General features: G+C 50.3%; 1 protein-coding gene across 1 annotated transcript in view; it reads right to left on the reverse strand.

Moving 5' to 3' along the window:
- Window positions 1-17,086: 17,086 nt before the first annotated feature.
- Window positions 17,087-19,467, reverse strand: part of met (MET proto-oncogene, receptor tyrosine kinase) — an 83,953-nt gene continuing 81,572 nt past the window's right edge. Inside the window, exon 19 of the mRNA XM_056281737.1 lies at window positions 17,087-17,420. Coding sequence (XP_056137712.1) covers window positions 17,144-17,420 — 277 coding nt within the window. The 3' untranslated portion in view covers window positions 17,087-17,143. The remainder of the gene's footprint in view (window positions 17,421-19,467) is intronic.

Consider the following 19,467-nt stretch of genomic DNA (forward strand, 5'->3'; position numbering starts at 1 on the left):
GGAAGAAGTGTGTGTGTGTGTGTGTGTGTGTGTGTGTATATATACACACGTACGTATGTGTGAGGTCACGTCAGTATAAGTGTAGAGCTGGGGCTGGCTCAAGAACATGAAACCTTTGTGAAGGCTTCATTCACTCTGCCTCCAACAAGAGACACAGATTCGTGAGGGTCGCTCCAAAACAGATGTCTTTGTCTTGAGACGAACATGTCCTTTGGAGTCTGCCATCATCTCTATCATAGGCCGCTGTAAAAAAGGCTCCGGCAGTTATAGGTGCCTGCCCTTTAAGACTCTTGCCAGATTCTTCGGTTGTGAGTGACGCAGGCTAGGTTCAGTTGTAGTTTGAAGCTAGATGCCTTGCCTAGCGCACGTTGAGACTGTGTTCGTGTTATAAGTGTAGACTACATGTAGTTTCCCCCTGCAATACTCGTGTCTAGGTGTATAGTGAAGTTATCCTCATTTGTCCTTTGTTGCGATCCAGCTTGTTCTTTGAGTCGCTGATGAAAAAACTTGCTATAATTTATGCTGGATTTCAATACAGTTCAGACAAACAAAGTTCACGTCTCCTCTTCATTCCTGTGTTCTGACCGACACACCATCCTGTTTACTCTCTACCTAAGACAAACTAGCCCTTCCAAATGATCACACTAACAAATTGGTCCTTCGAGCCAGATGAGAGTATTCAGGATGGAGTCAGACGAAGAGAGATATCCTGATGTGAGGCCTAAACGACAGATACATCCACCTGCCAGACTGCAAGACTACGAGGTGGACTACGTGGGATATCGCCAGAGAGACCTGCCAGAATGGAGCCTGCCACCTCCAACCCTAGAGATGAGAGTGTCACCACCATGGGAGGGCCCAGTCCAGATGACCCCCTTCCCGACATCCCAGACTCGCCCAGAGAGCTATGCTGCTCAGTACGAGATTCCTCAGCTAGCCCCAGGTCGCACCCAATGGAGAGATCAGTATAGTGATGCCCGACCTGCACACACACATATATCAGCAGAATCAGTACAACTCCCATTCCCATTCGGAAATGAGAGCTATACAAGAGGAGAATGCTAGGCTGCACCAAACACAACAGGCCTTCCAGGCAGGTCTGAAGGAACTTCATGAGGCACTAACTGCAGTCATTTCATTTTGTCTCCTCATGACATCAGTGAGACCCCTTTCTTCACTTTTACTTGAGTCTCCAACCCCTTGGTCATGACTCAAGTGTTTGCTTTTGAAGTTTGCTTTGCTGTCTATGGCTTGGTGGGAAACACTTGCTGCCTGAGGTTTGAGGTTTTTGAGCTGTTGCTGGAGCTATGTACTCCGTAGATGTTCCAGAAATTTCCAACTGGTGTTCTGGCGTTTTCCTTTCTGATTTTAGCATCCTTGGCGATGATGGTGGTAGTTGTGCAGGCCCAGCATGCAAGGATCCAGACTCCATGAAAACATTTATTTTGGCTTCTGCAGCAGCCAAATCAGCCTCCATGGCGAGCTTCTCCTTCCTTGCCTTAAGCTGGGTTTCCTCCATGTCCAGAGCGTGCTTCATTTCCAATGCTTGAGCTTTAGCCATCCGAGCAGCACGTTATGCTTCAGCCTTTAAACAAGCAGAAGATGCACTGGAGACCCTGCTGCTGTTGTCTCCTCACGACATCAGTGAGGAGTACCAAATAGGTACTGAAAGCCTCAACATGTTCCCCCACAGCGCCTTTATGTCCCCCAGCTTCCTGTAAGGCATTGATCGCATTGCGTTGCCGCGTTTGAACGCCAAGCTTCCCCCCGCGCGATGCAATTGTTTTGATCAACTGTGCCTCACCCGCATTTCCGGTGACAGACATTTTATCACGTTATCATTCATTTATCCACTTTGCATTAGAACTCGTGGCCTTTTTACTGAGCGCATGACGAAGCGCCGCTTCCTTATGCCAGTTTACTGCGAGCTCGGCGGCTCCACTTCAATCCACATTATGAGCGAAAACCATTGTAAACTACTAATAAGACACGTTAGCCCCTAGCTAACGAGTCTGACCCTTTAGCCGAGCAGTTAGTGATGTCGCCTTGTGGTGCAGTGCACCCCGTATCGAATCCCGCAGCGGGCAAGATAATAACCGGTTACATTGGTGGCAGCGGTGGGATCCGGAAGTGTGCAGATCCTCAGAGCGCGGGAAGAACAAAGCGGGAGGGCGCGCTTCCGGGGAGGGTGACGACTGTAAACTACTAATAAGACACGTTAGCCCCTAGCTAACGGGTCTGATCATTTAGCCGAGCGGTTAGTGATGTCGCCTTGTGGTGCAGTACACCCCTTATCGAATCCCGCACCGGGCAAGAAAATAACCGGTTATACCATCTTACTCACAAGTCCGCCGACACTGGGCTCTGAAGGAAATCCGCTTTGTCTTCAGTGAAGTCTTTCGACTCTAAAACGTGTCGGCTCTTCCACGATGAAAGCTGCGGGCTCTGAAGGCGGGGTTGGCTTTGACTCACTTCCGGGAAAAAAAAAAAAACTTTGCCAGTCGCCACTTCAGAAACAACTAAGTTTATTTACAAACTCAAAAATGTTTCAAACTTGTTTCTAAATTAACATAATAAAGTAACGATACGAAAAAACAAAAACGAACTTAAATAACGACCAACAATGGCCCGCCCCCTGCTGGGCGTCTCTCTAATTGCTATTGTAACGTGCATGGATAAGAAGACACGCTGGCCGCTGGCTGGCGGGTCTGACCCTTTAGTCGAGCGGTTAGCGATGCCTCCTGCGGTGCGGGCGATACGGGTTCGCGTCCCGGCCGCGGCAGTTCCTGTGGTTGCGTTGTCCCCCGAATTCGCTACAATATACCCCGTTGATGAGGGGTCGCAATAACCTGGGTTTAACCAGCAGCTCCGCAGGAGGAGGGGCATCACCTGGAGAGGGAAATTTACACACGGCACTAGGGGGTGTTAACGGCCCCTAGTGCCGTGTGTAAATTTCCCTTAACACCCCCTCCCATAACAAGCAGGGGCCGTGTGCAAAGATGCGCGCCAAGCTTCTATCACACCAGAAATCAACGCAATCCATAACAAACAATAACATATACAGTAATAAACACATATATTACTCTTCCTTTGATCCTTTGAATAGATTTGAAGGAATAAACACAAGTGCAACAGCATTTACCAAAGAGCAAAATTAACGGCTGCGGCAGTCAGATTTTCCAAAACTTGAACTTTATTTCCAAGCTGGAAAGCCTCATTTGAAAGCGATTGGAGGCCGCGTTTAGCCAGGCGGTTTTTACTGTTCTTATCCTGGACCCAAGGTTCTGGGATGGATGGCGTTGAGCAAACTTGGTTCTCGGGTTTTGCTCCAAGGCTGAGCCACATGTCCTCCACCAGGGTAGAGAGGCCCGTAGAGTGGTTCGCTTCACCTCCGGGCCACGGAATAGTGGTATCATTGTCCTGGGTCGACGCTGTGTGGTCTGGGGGGGCTGGACGGGCTGGCGCCCCTCTGATTGCTCAGGAGAGAGAGGTGTTTTGACTGCGCTGTGGCCATGGATGATAGGTCCAGGATTAACTTGTCCTTTTCCATGAGTTCAGCCTGCAGTCGGGTAACATCAGTCTTCAATTGTGCAAAGCAAGGATGGCAGTCCACACACGGCCATGTTTGATGTCAGGCAATTAGCAAGAAAATTGGAATAAAAGTCCATAAAATGCAAAAAGCATAAACTCCTCAATAAAAAGCGACCGGCTAGCCTAGCTACCAGGCTAAAAATAAACCTAGTTGAGCTGGCAGCAGTCGAAATTAAGATCCAGAGGTCCGATGACTAAATTTTTGTTACCTTATTAAAATATATCGGCAAAACAACCAGGATCTAAAAGTGTAGCATAAAATTGTGGCCAAAAACTAGACAAAAATGTCAATTCACGATGGAGCCTCTACAAGACAGACGGTTCACGCCGACGCATGCGTAGTCGTTGTCTTTGATTCACCAACCAAGAGAGTGAAGGCCTGCAGATGGACTTGGAGCCAGCCTCAGTTTTCCTATAGGGGGAGAGTCTTGATTGCCTCGATGTTCTGGCTCCGGTTTACAGTGGTAGAACCTCTGGACATGCTCGTAAGAGAAGTACAGAAGAGGATGGGGAACTTCTTCTGGGGGAGGCTTTCACTGGACCAAATCTGCTGTATTGTTCCTACTAGTGTTAGAAGGAGGCCAGGGCATGATTGACCTCGGCAGTTGAATCACAGCTTTTCGCCTTCAAACTGTGCAGCAGCTATGATACCATAAACAACAGCTTTGGAGTGAAACAGCATCTGTGTTGCTTCGTAGGATTATGAACCTGAACTATGACAAGCTCTTGTTCCTTCTGGACCTAGCTGGCATGGGGTTCACGACAACACCTATCCATCAGGCTGTCCGCTAAGCTTGGGGAACAGTCTTAACCACCAAAAGAGACTACTCCCAGATCTATGGCAGTGTAGGGGAGGAAGTACTTTTCTATAAACCACTGATACATTGCAGGATGCTCAGCTCCGTAAGTATACGGAGATCCCTCACAAGAGCTGGACTTACGAAGTTAGCGTGTCTCAGATCAAGAGGACAGTGGAAAACGGCTGACATTTTGAGCCAAGAGACTGGTCAAGTCAAGTCAGTTTTATCTGTATAGCCCATTATCACAAATTAAACATTTGCCTCAAGGGGCTTTACAGCAACACAGCATCCTGTCCTTAGACCCTTGCATCAGATTTTAAATCTATTCGTTTAATGGAGAGGTTGTTGGAGGAAGTGATCAGTGCATTTCCTGGCTTCTTCGGAGAGGCACTAGGAGCAGAGTGTGGAGAGGATCAGCCTGCTATGCAGCCTGTTTTTCCATCTTTGTCCAGCTGTGCAGCAGTGGAGGAGCAGGAGCAAGTGAAGGGGGCTATTCTGTCTTTCAAACCCCAGAACTGCAGGACTTCTCAAGTACATCAAAGAAGGCCTTGTATGCAGTCATACTGCAAAGGTTCTCAACAGAACATCGCTAGCCGGTGTACAGGAGTCAAGGTGGTTGAGTGTGTTAACACCAGGTTCATCTCCCAAAGGCAGCTGGAGGTCCCTGTACAAACCCCTCATAGAGAAACACACTGCGGATCTACAGTGGGGGGTGGCACATGGGACTGTGGCTACGAACAGACGTGTGGCACATATAGATCCTAGAGCAGGGAGTCGCTGCTCTTTCTGCAATGATGAGGAAACTCTGCAGCACTTGTGGCTCAGATGTCCCAGGTTGAGTCCTCTTTTCTCTGTACTGCAGGGGTGGCTAAGAGGTTTAGGAGAGGTTCTCGAAGACAGCCTGTTAGTTAGTCTTTGGTCCGAGGTACACGGCAGCACAGAGCAGACATGTCACCTTGGTTAATTTTCTGATAGGTCATAGAAAAATTAACATTTGGCTTAGTAGAAGAAGCAAAATGAAAGGCACAAGGTCCACAGATGCTACACTCACGTTCAGGGATCTAGTGGCTGTTCGGCTGAAAATTGAGTTCATGTTTTTCAAAATGATTTCAAACGTGGAAGAGTGTGTTTCTGTTTGGGGACACGGAGATGTTCTGTGCACTGTAGGAAACCAATTACTTCTTAATTTCTGAAAAAGGGAAGGTCTATATCTTTGTTTTTACTGTTTATGGGGATTGTTGTGTTTCCCTATGTATATGAGTATCTGTGTTAACACTGTTATTTTAATGTGAATGGAAAATTGGACCATTCAAGACTTGGTTAAAGGTAAAAAAAGAAAAAAGAAAGAAAAGGCCTCTCTCTGTGTCTCTCAAACACCCACACAAACACGCAAGCAGCTTTATCGTCAATTACAATGCCTGTGTTTTAGAGTGTTGAGGCTTTTGAGTTTTCTCCCTAAGTGGTATCTGTAGCTTTTGTTACACCGCCAAAACTATTGGGTCAGAAAGACTAGGCTTGTGTGTTGTGTGTGTGAGCGAGAAAGACAGACAGAGTTCATGTCTTTAATGATAGGTTGCTTGTTTTGTTGCTATTCAACAATAATGAACACCGTCTGGAAAAACTCGTCCGTTTATTTAGTAGCCTAGACCCAGACGCTGTTAGGCCGAGATACAATAGACTAAGCCCTGCAACGATGCCGGGCAAACAGCCCCCAAAAAACCAGATAGTGCAACACTGCTCACTTTGTTGTAGCCCGGGCTAAATTTAGCAGTTTGCGGGTCGGGTCGAGTGCGAGCGGTTAATTAACGCATATCTTAGCGGTGCGGACCGGCTGTCGTAACGGGTCGGGTGGGTGCGGGCATTAAAGAGCCCTGACCCGTGCGTCACCACTGCCTTGGATTTGAATGGCTTGCGTTGCCACCTCAGTGTGGACACGGTCGCCACTCGTCACCTCTGGCGGCCGAAGAATTCATCGAGAATGCCGTTTCTCCTCCTCATGTGAAAGGAGGCGCTCTGTGACTCACCTCCCAGTCACCGGTTAGTCACCTCGGATACTTGTTACGCCGTGCCCTCGGAAAACTGAAAGGAGGCCGGTTGGCGCCATATTGAAGATGTTATCATGATCAAGTGTTTGCATGGAAAAGGAGCGCATCTATTGTATGGAAATACAATTTTGGTTGTGCCAAACTGTGCAACAGTCACCCTTTGTGATTCTCCACCCCGCTTGAGTATCAGTGTGAGTAAAGTCTTCTTGGCATGCGCTTCAAAGTCGCTGCAGACGGAGCCACGGGGATGATCCAGACTGTATTTCAGCACCTCGTGACAGTATCCGATGCGGTTCTCTTCATGCCACTTCATAGCCGCTGTGTTGAAAGCAACCGAGACCATTAAAGTTTTGTATCCTTTTTTTTCCTTCTTTTTCTGTACATCTCAGGCAGTGATTCTCAACCTGAGCATTGGAATAGCCCAGTCGGCCATCGTGAGGATTTTTATTGGTTGGTTATCGTCCTAGATATACATTTTTATATGGATCAATATATATATATATATGTAGAAAATGTGTCTTTAGGATTGCACCTCTAATCTTTGCGACGCCATTTTCCAGGGAAACTTGTACATCTGCTACCTCGATGTCTCCTCTAACGAAATCGTGCACAAATAAAACTCATGTTGTGGTGTCATGGTTACCCTTTTTTAAAGTTAGGGTCACTTCTTGATTTTGGGGGCTGAAAGGAAAGGCACACTGAAAGACTTGAATACCACGGGACAAATGAAGGCCTTCAAAACACACACACACACACACACACACACAAAACCTCTCCCGGGACCTTGGCTGGTGCCCCACCGGCCTCAGATAGGGCTTTTCAACACCATCCTGGCGCTGACCGCACTCCCGTGGAATTCCTGTGAACACTCCCAGGGCTGATTGTCGGTGCTTTGACAGCGATTAGATCTTGATGTGAGGGAATGTGAAAGGATTCTGCTAAGTCAGGTTCAACCTGAGAAGCAAGAAGGCTTAACGTCTCATTTGGAGTCCAAACAGGGAGGTTGAATTCCACTATGTATGAATGACTTAACTTCACCTTCCTCACTTGGGACCAGCGACACATCCATTCGGATGCGCCCCGAAACCATAGTGCGGTCAAACACCTGAGCGCTTTTTTATCATCTGCTAATGGAAACCTTTAGCAGGTAGTTGTCCCCCCCCCCCTCCCCTTTTCTCCATATTTTCTGAGCTGTCCACCCCCTCTGCCGATCCGGGGAGGGCTGCAGACCACCACATGCCTCCTCAGATACATGTGGAGTCGCCAGCCGCTTATTTTCACCTGACAGTGAGGAGTTTCGCCAGGGGCATGTGGCACGTGGGAGGGTCATGCTACCCCCCCCCAAACAGCTGCCCCGACTGACCAGAGGAGGCGCTAGTGCAGCGACCAGGACACATACCCACATCCGGCTTCCCACCTGCAGACTCGGCCAATTGTGTCTCTAGGGACACCCGACCAAGCCGGAGGTAACACGGGGATTCGAACCAGCGATCCCCGCTGTTGGTAGGCAACGGAGTAGACCGCCACGCCACCCGGACGCCCGGGTAGCTGTCCTTCTAATCCTTTAACCCTTTTATTTGTCCAGGTGAAGTTAACGGAGTTCACCAGCTCTTCCTCAGCACCACCCTCTTCACATCCAGTTCCACACATTCCTGGTGGGATGTCCGGTACAACCACGGCCTTCTGCTGCGTAGCGCCACTAAAACTGACAGGTATTTAAAGTCCAAAGAGTAGCTGGGAAGATGTGAAATATACAAAGTGGCTCAACAATAATCCATTCCTTCACAGCTGCTGTTGCCGTGGAGCCCCCAGCTGTCTCGGTGGACAAACTGTACAGCAGACTGTGGTTATTGCGAGAGGCTCCCAGTTGACGGTGTTGCAACGCATGGGTGCGAATGTGAATTGTTAGAGGGGTTGGGGCTGACGGTGTTAAGAGGGGGAGTGGAAATGGTATCCAGACCCCCTGCTGAGGAAATGATGGAAAAAAAACCAACTTTATTCAACTCGTGCCCACGGTAATATGATGGTAAAAGCCTCCCCTGCCCAAAGCCTGCAGGTATGAATTTAAGATGTGTTCATCAAACAGAGCCGAGGCGGGGAGCCGAGTTATGCATTTCAGGCCTTGCTCTTACAGCCCACACCTCTCAGCCCAATGGAGGACGCGGGAAAATATGAGAAGTGAGTCCTGGTCGAGAGAGACGCCCGAAGTAGGCCGGTCCGACTGCAAGTGACATCTCCATCGACTTACAAGACAAAATACTTTTTTTGGGGTAAAGAATGATAAAATTTCAAGTTATGCATTCTCATACACAAAAAATGCATGTATAGCATTCTGGAAGGGTGATTTTAATATATTCATGTATCATATGCGTGCTAGCATGATACACATATACCCATTAGCATCTCTTTCAATGACCACACCTTGTGTATATTTACAATACATATAATATTTTACATTTAGCTGACACCAACACTAAAACTGTTGTTGCTGTACAGCCCACTGAGGCAAATTTGTAATCTGTGATATCGGGCTGTACAAATAAAATTGACATGACTTGACTTAAACAAAACTGATAATGAGTCCAGCCATAGAACAGGCCCAACGCCACGGATCACCATCATTGCAAGCAACCAAAAGTTATGAGTACAAGGGTCAAACACGGCCCTCCTGAGGATCCTGTATTCCTGGCAGCCTTCAGTGATCGTGCGTGATGAAGAAGAGCTGGGAAAAAAAGAGCTGCGGTGAAAAGTGAAAGATTTATTTATTTATTTATGTTTTTTTAGCCAATACTGGTCCCTGGGAAAGTATTTTGCTTGGATGAAACTTTGGACTATTCTTCACAAACCCTAGTATGTGTCCAATAAGCCTGGTAACAGTTGCTTGCCTCTAACTGCAAAAACAATGCAGTATCAACAGGGGGCATCCACACCCCAGAAAACAATACCAGACCTTAAGGGGGCCAAGGTTTTGCTCTTATCCAGATTCAACAGTCACCCAACCATGTAACATCTGATTATGTTCCAACTGGAGGAAGCCAAAGTATTCCAACTATGAGGGGGGGATCGCCAACGTTGATTGGTATAGAGGGCTTCTTCACCATACGTGTAACATCTACCTCCCCCGAGTCTTTCTCCTGCCAAAACTCATTAGGGGCTTCATGTCAGTTGACCCAGCAGGCCAGAAGTGTTCGGCCAGGCATCTAACAACGATGATGACGCCTATATTGACTCAGTCACCGGATTCATAAAAAAAAAATGCATCATTGATGTTGTGCCCAGGATTAACCCTGGATGAACGGCGACATCCAGACTACGCTGAAAACACGGACCACCGCTTTCAAATAACGGGGCACGGATGCTTACAGGAAGTCCAGATATGACCTCAGTAATGCCACCAGGGAGACAAATAGGGAGTACAGAGACAAAGTAGAGTCCCGCTGTCAGGGCTGCAACCCGGGACGCATGTGGAAGAGGGCCACAGACAATCACAGACTACAAAGGAAAACCCAGCTGTACCCCCGCAGTCGTTAGCCTCACTCCCCGATGAGCTCAACACCTTCTATGCTCGCTTTAAAGCCGTGAACCTCGAGCCTGCCGCGGAGACACCTGCAGCACTGAAGTGAGGAAAACCTTCAAGAGGGTCAGCTTCCGCAAAGCGCCTGGTCCGGATGGCATTCCAGAGCGGGTTCTCGAAGCCTGTGCCGACCAACTGGTCAGCGAGTTCACGTACACATATTCAAAATTTCTACGGCCCAGAGTCTGTAGTCCCCACATGCTTCAAAAAGGCGACGGTTGAACCAGTCCCCAGGAAAGCCGAGGTAACCTGCCTCAACGACCACTGCCTCGCAGCACTCGCATCAGTCGTCACGCAACGCTTTGAGTGGCTAGTGAAGACCCACATCATCTCATCGCTACCTGCTACCCTGGACCGGCCGCAGTTTGCCTGCAGACCAAACTGATGCACCGATGACGCCATCACCACCACGCTGCATAGCCGATAAAACGCTCTCCCTTTTACTCGTCCGCGACTGTTCTGGCATCCCGGCGCACAACAGCTGTCCGCCATCTTCACTGTACAAATACAGCAGGCGAAGAGACTTGCTGCTAGCTAGCAGCCATCTGCCCAGCAGTAGGCCCGCTTTCCTGCCAAAATGGCGGTGTTTTGATTTCGACTACTGCGTGACGTCCACTGCCGGAGCTCTCTCTCTCTCTCTCTCTCTCTCTCTCTCTCTCTCTCTCTCTCTCTCTCTCTCTATATATATATATATATATATATATATATATATGTATAGGGAAAGTGCTCAACAAATACGGAGCAAAATAATCCAGTCAGTCAAGCAAAACTGAAACATGCTATACTTAAAATACAAGGCTGCCCTTTGCCTTTACAGTCATTTAACAAGCAAGTTTAATGCCCCACGAGCAATAACACACAGTTCAATATGTAGTCAGTCATAAACATTAATTATGGCTCCCCGTTTCATATAAACTCAAATTGAGCAAAGTAATGGGACTGCAACAAGGCGATGAGAGAGGTGTGTATGTGTGTATAACACACACACACATACACATATAAACGTATACATAGAGAATTTACTTGACTAACTGGAATATATATATATATATATATATATATATATATATATATATATGTGCAAACATGACGATATCTGTGTGCTGGCCTGCCTTTCTGTTTATTCATGTATGAGCGTGTGCAGGTATGTATGTATGTGTGTGTGTGTGTGTGTGTGTGTGTGTGTGTGTGTGTGTGTGTGTGTGTGTGTGTGTGTGTGAAGGTATGAATGTATTCCCCTTTGTATGTGTCTATGCTGCATGTCCCGGCAGCGGCCCGGTGGTCAGTCACATTTGACACACATACCGAGGACACTGACTCAGCTGATGACTCCTACAGAAAGCAGTCCACCTCCGGTAAGCGGTACAGCCATGCCCTTTCTTTTAACGTGTGTACCGTCATGTTTCCAAGAGCAACAGAAAGGGAAGACAGAGAGCTTATGTTTCAGAGGAGGTGGGGGGGGGAGGAGGTGGGGGGTGGAGATGTTGCTGGCTCCTCAGCAATAATTTGTGTACACCTCAGAGCCAGTAGACGCACAATCCCTCTTTGTAGCCGCACACTGTTGGATATTCATCATCTTGCGAGCACCGCTGACAATCCAAGTATACCAGATGAGGAGCTGCATAGAGAAGTGGAGGAAACGAGTAGAGGAGAGTGGAGGCAAAGCGGAGGAGAGAAAGAGGTGGAGGAAATGAGTAGAGGAGAGTGGCGGCAAAGCGGAGGAGAGAAAGAGGTGGAGGAAATGAGTAGAGGAGAGTGGCGGCAAAGCGGAGGGGAGAAAGAAGTGGAGGAAATGAGTAGAGTAGTAGAGTGAAGGCAAAGCGGAGGAGAGAAAGAAGTGGAGGAAACGAGTAGAGGAGAGTGGAGGCAAAGCGGAGGAGAGAAAGAGGTGGAGGAAATGAGTAGAGGAGAGTGGAGGCAAAGCGGAGGAGAGAAAGAGGTGGAGGAAATGAGTAGAGGAGAGTGAAGGCAAAGTGGAGGAGAGAAAGAGGTGGAGGAAATGAGTAGAGGAGAGTGAAGGCAAAGTGGAGGAGAGAAAGAAGTGGAGGAAATGAGTAGAGGAGAGTGAAGGCAAAGTGGAGGAGAGAAAGAGGTGGAGGAAATGAGTAGAGGAGAGAGACGGCAAAGCGGAGGAGAGAAAGAGGTGGAGGAACTGAGTAGAGTGGAGTGGCGGCAAAGCGGAGGAGAGAAAGAGAGCGACAAACACATACTTGATTTTCACTGAGGCCTTAAAGATGGACGTTAACGGAATTATCTATTTTTTTGACCCACTCCCCTCCTTCCTTCCTTCCTTCCTTCCTTCCTTCCTTCCTTTTTCTCCCTAGTTATTCCCTACCAATTACCCCACTCTTCCGAGTCGTCCTGGTCGCTGCTCCACCCCCCTCTTCCGATCCGGGGAGGGCTGCAGACGACCACATGCCTCCTCTGGTACACGTGGAGTCACCAACTGCTTCTTTTCCCCTGACAGTGAGGAGTTTCGCCAGGGAGACGTGGCACGTGGCAGTTCCCCCCTCCCCCCCGAACAGGTGCCCCAACCGACCAGAGGAGGCGCTAGTGCAGCGACCAGGACACATACCCACATCCGGCTTCCCACCCGCAAACACGGCCAATTGTGTCTGTAGGGACGCCCGATCAAACCGGAGGTAACACGAGGATTCGAACTGGCGATCCCCGTGTTGCTAGGCAATGGAATAGACCGCTACGCTACCCGATGGGCCCCTGGAATTATCTATTTTTAACCAGGTGAAACTGCAGTAAGTCACCTAGAGATGCTGTGCTTGTTAGGACCTCTGAAACCATCCCACCACGGTCTTCCTTATCCGGAAAGTCCCCGCCCTCAGGCGCTAGGATTGGCCAGATCTGCATGTCTGTCAAGGCCGATGCGAACGCGCAACAACCCTAACCCCAACCCTAGCCCTAGCCACGTTTGCTAGCTGTTAGCCATTAGCCACGTTTGCAACCAAGCTAACTGTGCCAACTTAACTGTGTGTGTACGGAAAGCGAATCATTTTTTTTCCTAGGATGAATCCGGAAAGTTGACTGGCAGGCAGATATGGCCAATCCTAGCGCCTGAGGGCGGGAACTTTCCGGATTCACCCTAGGAAACAAATATTGGCCTCCCCCTTTCCTGTCCGCCTCTCAGCTTCGCCACCACGTCCGTGAGAAAAACACAGCAAATGGCAGTAGCATGCGCCACTGCAGGACAGATGTTCGGCAGCGCCACGCCCAAGCAGATATCGCACGCATGCATGAAAAGGCCTTTGTTTTTTGTTTTTTTGTTTTTGTTTCCTTAACCAAGAGCACATTTTCTCCCTAAATCAATGCAGTATTGATTTGGGGTTTTGCATGACAGTATTTCAACACAGCGGGCTTCCAATACCGTGGAGGTTACAAAACTCACTTAACACACAGATGAACTTCTAATTCAGAGAACAAAAAAGAAAAAAGAAAGAAAAATAAAAAAACCCCAGAACAAAACAAACAACAGAATTCTTCTTCTGCAGTTGCAGGGGAACAGCGGAGAGGGCTACACGCGCCTCGGCTATTTCAAGAGCAACTGTTAATCAACACGTAGTTGAAAAGCCGGAGCCCTCTCATTGTCCGTCTCAATGAGACTTCTCAGCTTACGTAAGCGAGGCCCCGTAAGCGAGGCCCTGTTCAGACCCGGGCCTAAAAGGCCGCCGAGCCGCTCTGAAAGGCACCGCGTGTAAGGAAAGCCATGGTCACGGTTGTGTTAGACGGAGGATGGGGGGGAGGGGGGATAGTGTGTCTCGATGACAAAAGGGTCAAAAGAGGAGAGGGGTGCGAGAGGTCGGCAGCAGCCAATGAGAACAAAGAGGGGCGAAGGAGTGTGGACAAATCAACAAAGCCGTACACACACACACACACACACACACACACACAAGTCACGGTCTGTTGCCTCGAAATCGCAAGCCGATACGGTGGGGCAGCCGTTTGGCGAGAGGGTTCAGTCGAGCGATGATCTCTCTTTATCCACATATGATGACTTCCCGAGTCGCTCTTTCAGTGTTCAGGCTTATGACCATTTTTTTTTTTTTGTTTTGTGGACGACCCCCCTTCTGAGCCGTCCCGGTCGCTGCTCCACCCCCCCTGCAGACTGCCACATGCCTCCTTCCTCCCATACATGTGGAGTCGCCAGCCGCTTCTTTTCACCTGACAGTGAGGAGTTTCACCAGGGGGGACGTAGCGCATAGAAGGATCAGTTCCCCGCCCCCCCCCCCCCGAACAGGCGCCCCAACTGACCAGAGGAGGCGCTAGTGCAGTGACCAGGACACATGCCCACATCCGGCTTCCCACCCGCAGACACAGCCAATTGTGTCTGGAGGGACGCCCGACCCAGCCGGAGGTAACACAGGGATTCGAACCGCCGATCCCCGTGTTGGTAAGCAACGGAGTAGACCGCTACGCCACCCGGACCCCCAAGTGTTATTCATTCTGAAACATACACAGACTCTGACTCGCTGGGTATGTATGTCCACACGAAACTCAACAACCCGTGTACTCGGTAATCGGTTAAGGGAGGAGCAGTCCGATTAATCCGTTACGCGGTTTCAAAACAACCCGATTTCTCCAAAACCTGGGTATGCGTTGACAAACAAACACCATTTGCACAACCCCTCCTAGCTGCCACATGGAAACTATGAGGCCTGGGTATAAACGTGGCCTTGGCAGGCGAGTAGTGATTTCAGCAACGGTTCCCAGTAATTACAATAACATGCAACCCCCCCCCCCGCGTTATCTAGCCCCCCCCCCCCAGAGGTTTGGTCCAATAAAAGGGATTAGCGAGGAAGCGTTCTTCCCTCGTTAAACACAGAATCCGTTAAAAGGGGGAATAAAGTCAACGAAGGCGCTGTGATAGTATAGCTTTATTACACTGAGCGAGTCAGATCCCACACTACAGAGGAAACATGTACCTTCGGGGACTTTCACGAACGACGGGCGAAATTGCAGATGCACACAGACGGAGTCCGAGTGGTGGAGTTGTACGTTAAGAAAAACCACACAGGGAGGGAAGCGGTTGAGGGGAGGAGGGGGGGGGGTGTGTGTGTGTGAGGTCACGTTGGCTCCAGTTTGTTCAACTCCACATGTGTTGCCGTTTGTACAACGATGTACCAATAACTATGAAAAATTATAGGAGCGAACACGTGTTTTTTTTCTTCTTCTTCTCCTCCTAGTAAAACTACCGCACCGCACGCGGTGGACGAGCCCGCCGAGAGGCGACCCCCCTTGTTGTTATTTACAAAATGGCAGTGGTTGGTTTTACGAAGGATCCACTCGGCGGCTTCGGCCCGTCCGCGTGGCGTGAACTATCCGGTACTGGCCTTTACCACTGGACCGCTTCCGCCAGAGGTCAATAGAAAAATATAGTACAGCAATTTTCTTGTCATAGCAAACATTCATACGTCCGTTAATGGCCCAATCACATCAGCAGCCATTCAAAAAACAAAACTAAAAAAAAAACAACAAAATAAAAGAAGCTACACAAAGCGAAGGTATTGAAATGTTTCTCCGTGACGCACATCTGCACATCCATCGTTACAAAGGGGAAAAAAAATAAAGTGGTTTATAACTGTGAGGGTGAGGCGCAACACGGGTACGGATGTCAGTCGATCAACAGAACCGGGCCGGGGCGAGAGGAACCGGGTGTTTTTGCTCACCGGCAGAGCGAAGGACACCTTACCTGGCTGGATCGGAGCCATGACGCGTAGTATTTCTACCAGCCGACGCATTTTTATAACGGCTAAAAAAAACTGTTTCGGATGTCCCGTTTCACTAAATCACGGCTTATGCCGCACAGAACCATCTAGGGGGGTTCGAACCGCCCGGTTAGATCTCCGAGCCTCGGAGAGACGCGGCGGCTCTCATTTCCCGCCTTCCTTCCTTCCTTCCTTCCGCCCCCAAAGAAACCTCAAAGCAGTCAAGTGTGTGCATGTTGTCCGACTTGTACTGTTTTGACATGTACTATGTCGACATTATGACGAGGCGTTTCAAGTTAAAGTGTTTCAAACCGGGGGGTGGGGGTGAAACCCAAAAAAAAGAAAGAGAAGTCAGAAAATAGGCTGCGAAGCCTCTTCACGGGGAAACATCTGGGGATTCCACACGGGTGAGTCAGGCGGTGAGGCGGCGAGACGCTTTCTGAAGCACATCAAAAAAAAAAAAGCTAATCGCCGAGAGATAATTCTACACATAATGGATCCAGTGAACTGCACGATGCCCCCCTCCTCCTCCTCCTCCTCCTCCCCTTCCCCGATCTGCCAGCGAGAACAGCCCCCCCTCCACACACACACACCGTGTGCATCGGTTTACCCCACCCGAGGCACCGAAATCTGGCTGCACAACAAAGTAGGGCCTCGTCCGCCGTGAAGTGCGGGAGCGGGGCGTGCGAGGGAGGCATTCAGCGGCGGATATGGCGGTGCGGAGGTGGTGCGCGTTGTTTTTCTTTTTATCTACGATTACAATACATGGCCGTTTGTCCAACATTCACATTAAACGCCGCGAGAGACTCGAGCCACATCCGCCCGCCGAAGCGCACGCCCCCCAGCGAGGACGGGGACTATATACAGGGGACATTGAGATGTACTGGGGGCGTGGCGGCGCCTCGGGAGTCTTCGAGGAGGTGTTCCCTTGCCTTGTAATTGTCTTGTAGAGAAAACAGGCAGGTTGACCTCCAGCCCCCCCCCCGGGGAGGGGGGGGTCAGTGAGAGGTCAAAGGTCAGCTGTCGATTTTCTTTTTCTTTTTTTTTTTGGAGCGGAGGATATCGTCAAGGACAGCCCCGTAAGTTCGAGGAGGCCCCGGCCATTCGGCGATGTAGGGGAAGGTCAAAGGTCGGTCTATCTACATTGAGTCAGCAGCCAATGTTCAGAAAACTGTCTCGAGTCTTCTCGGCATACCGTGTCCAGTGTTTGGCAGTTACGCACAGCAGTTCCCAAGCTGCCGCCCTCCCCCGTTGCTTCATCTTTTCTCTCTCTCTCTCTCTCTCTCTCTCTCTCTCTCTCTCTCTCTCTCTCTCTCTCTCTCTCTCTCTCTCTCTCTCTCTCTCTCTCTTTGTGTCTCTTTCACTCTGAGTCCTCTCTCTCTCTCTCTCTCCCCATCCGTCTGCTGTTTGTCCCCCTCAGGTGCAGCACTCCCGCTGTAGCCGGCTGACGTGCGAGGGGGAGGGCAGCGAGGCGGAGGCGGAGGGGTTGGAGGAAGTGGACGAGGAGGAGTTGGAGGGGGCGAGGAGGGACGGGTAAGGGCTCATCTTGTCGATGTTGACGTAGGTGGTGTTGAGCAGCACGTAGTGCTCGCCGCTGAAGCTGGAGAAGATGTTGGAGATGCGAGACACCAGCTCCGAGAAGGTGGGGCGCCTCTCCGGCTTGGGGTGCCAGCACTCGATCATCACCGTGTAACTAGAGGGAGCAGAGAGGAGAGCGACCCGGTTAGAAGTGGTCCTCGCAGGGCCGAAGGATACCAGATGGAGGCTTCGGGTAGAGTTACACATAGCACCTTTAAATCGGTCGTTTTTACGTTGTGCATCGATTTTGTCACTTTGAGACACATCTTTTTTTTTTTCTCCCTAAATTTATTTCTGACGTTTCCCCTTTTTCTCCCAATTTAGCGGCCAATCGATCCCTATTTTAGCTCAAACGCCCGCCCTCGTACCGCATGCGTTCGCCAACTGCGTCTCTCCGGCCGGCGGTCTCGAAGGAGACGCCTCCCCACTTCCGGGACAAGGCGACTCCGGGCCGAACCGCTGCTTTTTCCGACACGCCCAGAGACGCATTCACGTGACGAACACAAGCCGACTCCGCCCCCCTCCCGAAGACAGCGGTGCCAATGATTGCTGCTTCGTCGAGTCCGGCCATAGCCGGATCTGACGAGACCGGGGCGCGAACCCCGGTCCCCGGTGGGCAACTGCATCGACACAAAGCCGATGCTTAGACCGCTACACCACCGCAGAGCCCCTCCCCTTTTTTTTGGATTGTTTCCGCCCTTTTTTGTGCTTGGCCAATTACCCACTCCACCAAGCCATCCCGGTCACTGCTCCACCCTCTCTACCGATCCGCGGAGGGCTGCAGACGACCACATGCCTCCTCCGATCCATGTGGAGTTGCCAGCTGCTGACAGTGAGGAGTGTCGCCAGGGGGATGTAGCGTGTGGGAGGATCACGCTACCCCCCCCCCCCCCCAGTTCTCCCCGCCCCCCAAATAGGTGCCCTGACCAACCAGAGGAGGCGCTAGTGCAGCGACCAGGACACACACCCACATCCGGCTTCCCATCCACAAACACGGCCAGTTGTGTCTGTAGGGACGCCCGACCAAGCCGGAGGTAACACGGGGATTCGAACCGGCGATCCCCGTGTTGGTAGGCAACGGACTAGACCGCCACGCCACCCGGACGGCCCACGTTGAGACATATCCGAGCCGTCCGAAATGGGGCGATGGTGGAGTGTGGAAGGTTTGAAGCGTTCAACTCACGGAGGAGTTCACAAAGGGTTAACATGACTTCATATGTTACCATGATATCACTATCGTATGACTCAACAGGTCAAACATTTTGGATGATTTAAACCTTTAAAAAATGTCCATTTTTGGTATGACCCATTTATTTCTTTTACACGGTGGACATGTCAGTGTAAAAAGAAAAGAGCCCCTCCCTGCTTTGACAGGTACGAGGCTCGCTCGCTCTGTAATATATGTACAAGTTATCTCCCCCGTATGTCTACACGGGGGGCACACCATCGATGAATTAGGACCAGCGGACCCGGCTCTGCATGTCACCCCCCCACCCCCCCCCCCTCAAAAAAAAACAAAACAAAGAAAGTGAATAATCCCAAGTAAAGAATCGTGGGAATGTCGGCGGGTGTGAATCACCTCCGCTCCGACCGCACGGAGGTTTAATTTACAACGTGGGAAGCTGGGAGGCTCCCACTCCTTCACCTGAGCTGCCCCCCTCCTTCCCCGACTTGCGGAGGGACGCGGGCCGTCATCCACCTCCTGTGAGACCAGGCCCGACACGGCGTCTGTTCAAACCTGCACGAGGTGCCCGACGGAGAGGGTTTCGCCGGGACGAGCCGGTCCAACGAGTTGTCAATCGCCGAAGAACAGACACGCCGATCGACTTTCCAAATACTTTCCTGTGATTGTCTCCACACTTCCGGGTTCTCGGCGCCGAAACCCCCCCCCCCACCCACTTGGCACCCAGGAGACCTGTACTGAACGTCTTAAAGCGAACGTTAATCGTGGCGCGGGTCCTGAGTGAGACGTTAGGACTGACTGAAGGGGCTATTAGTGTGCTTCGCTTACTGGTCTTAGAGCTTATAGTGGATGACAGATCGGTCAAACCGAACTTCATCTGGATTTATGTCCCCTATTGTTTGGACAGCTCGTCCTCCTCGCTGAGCCTTTCCTGCTCTCTCGTGTCTTTGGTCCTTCAAGCTATCGCTCTCCAGCTTTA

Source organism: Lampris incognitus, chromosome 6 (genome assembly GCF_029633865.1).
Source record: "Lampris incognitus isolate fLamInc1 chromosome 6, fLamInc1.hap2, whole genome shotgun sequence".
NCBI lineage: Eukaryota > Metazoa > Chordata > Actinopteri > Lampriformes > Lampridae > Lampris > Lampris incognitus.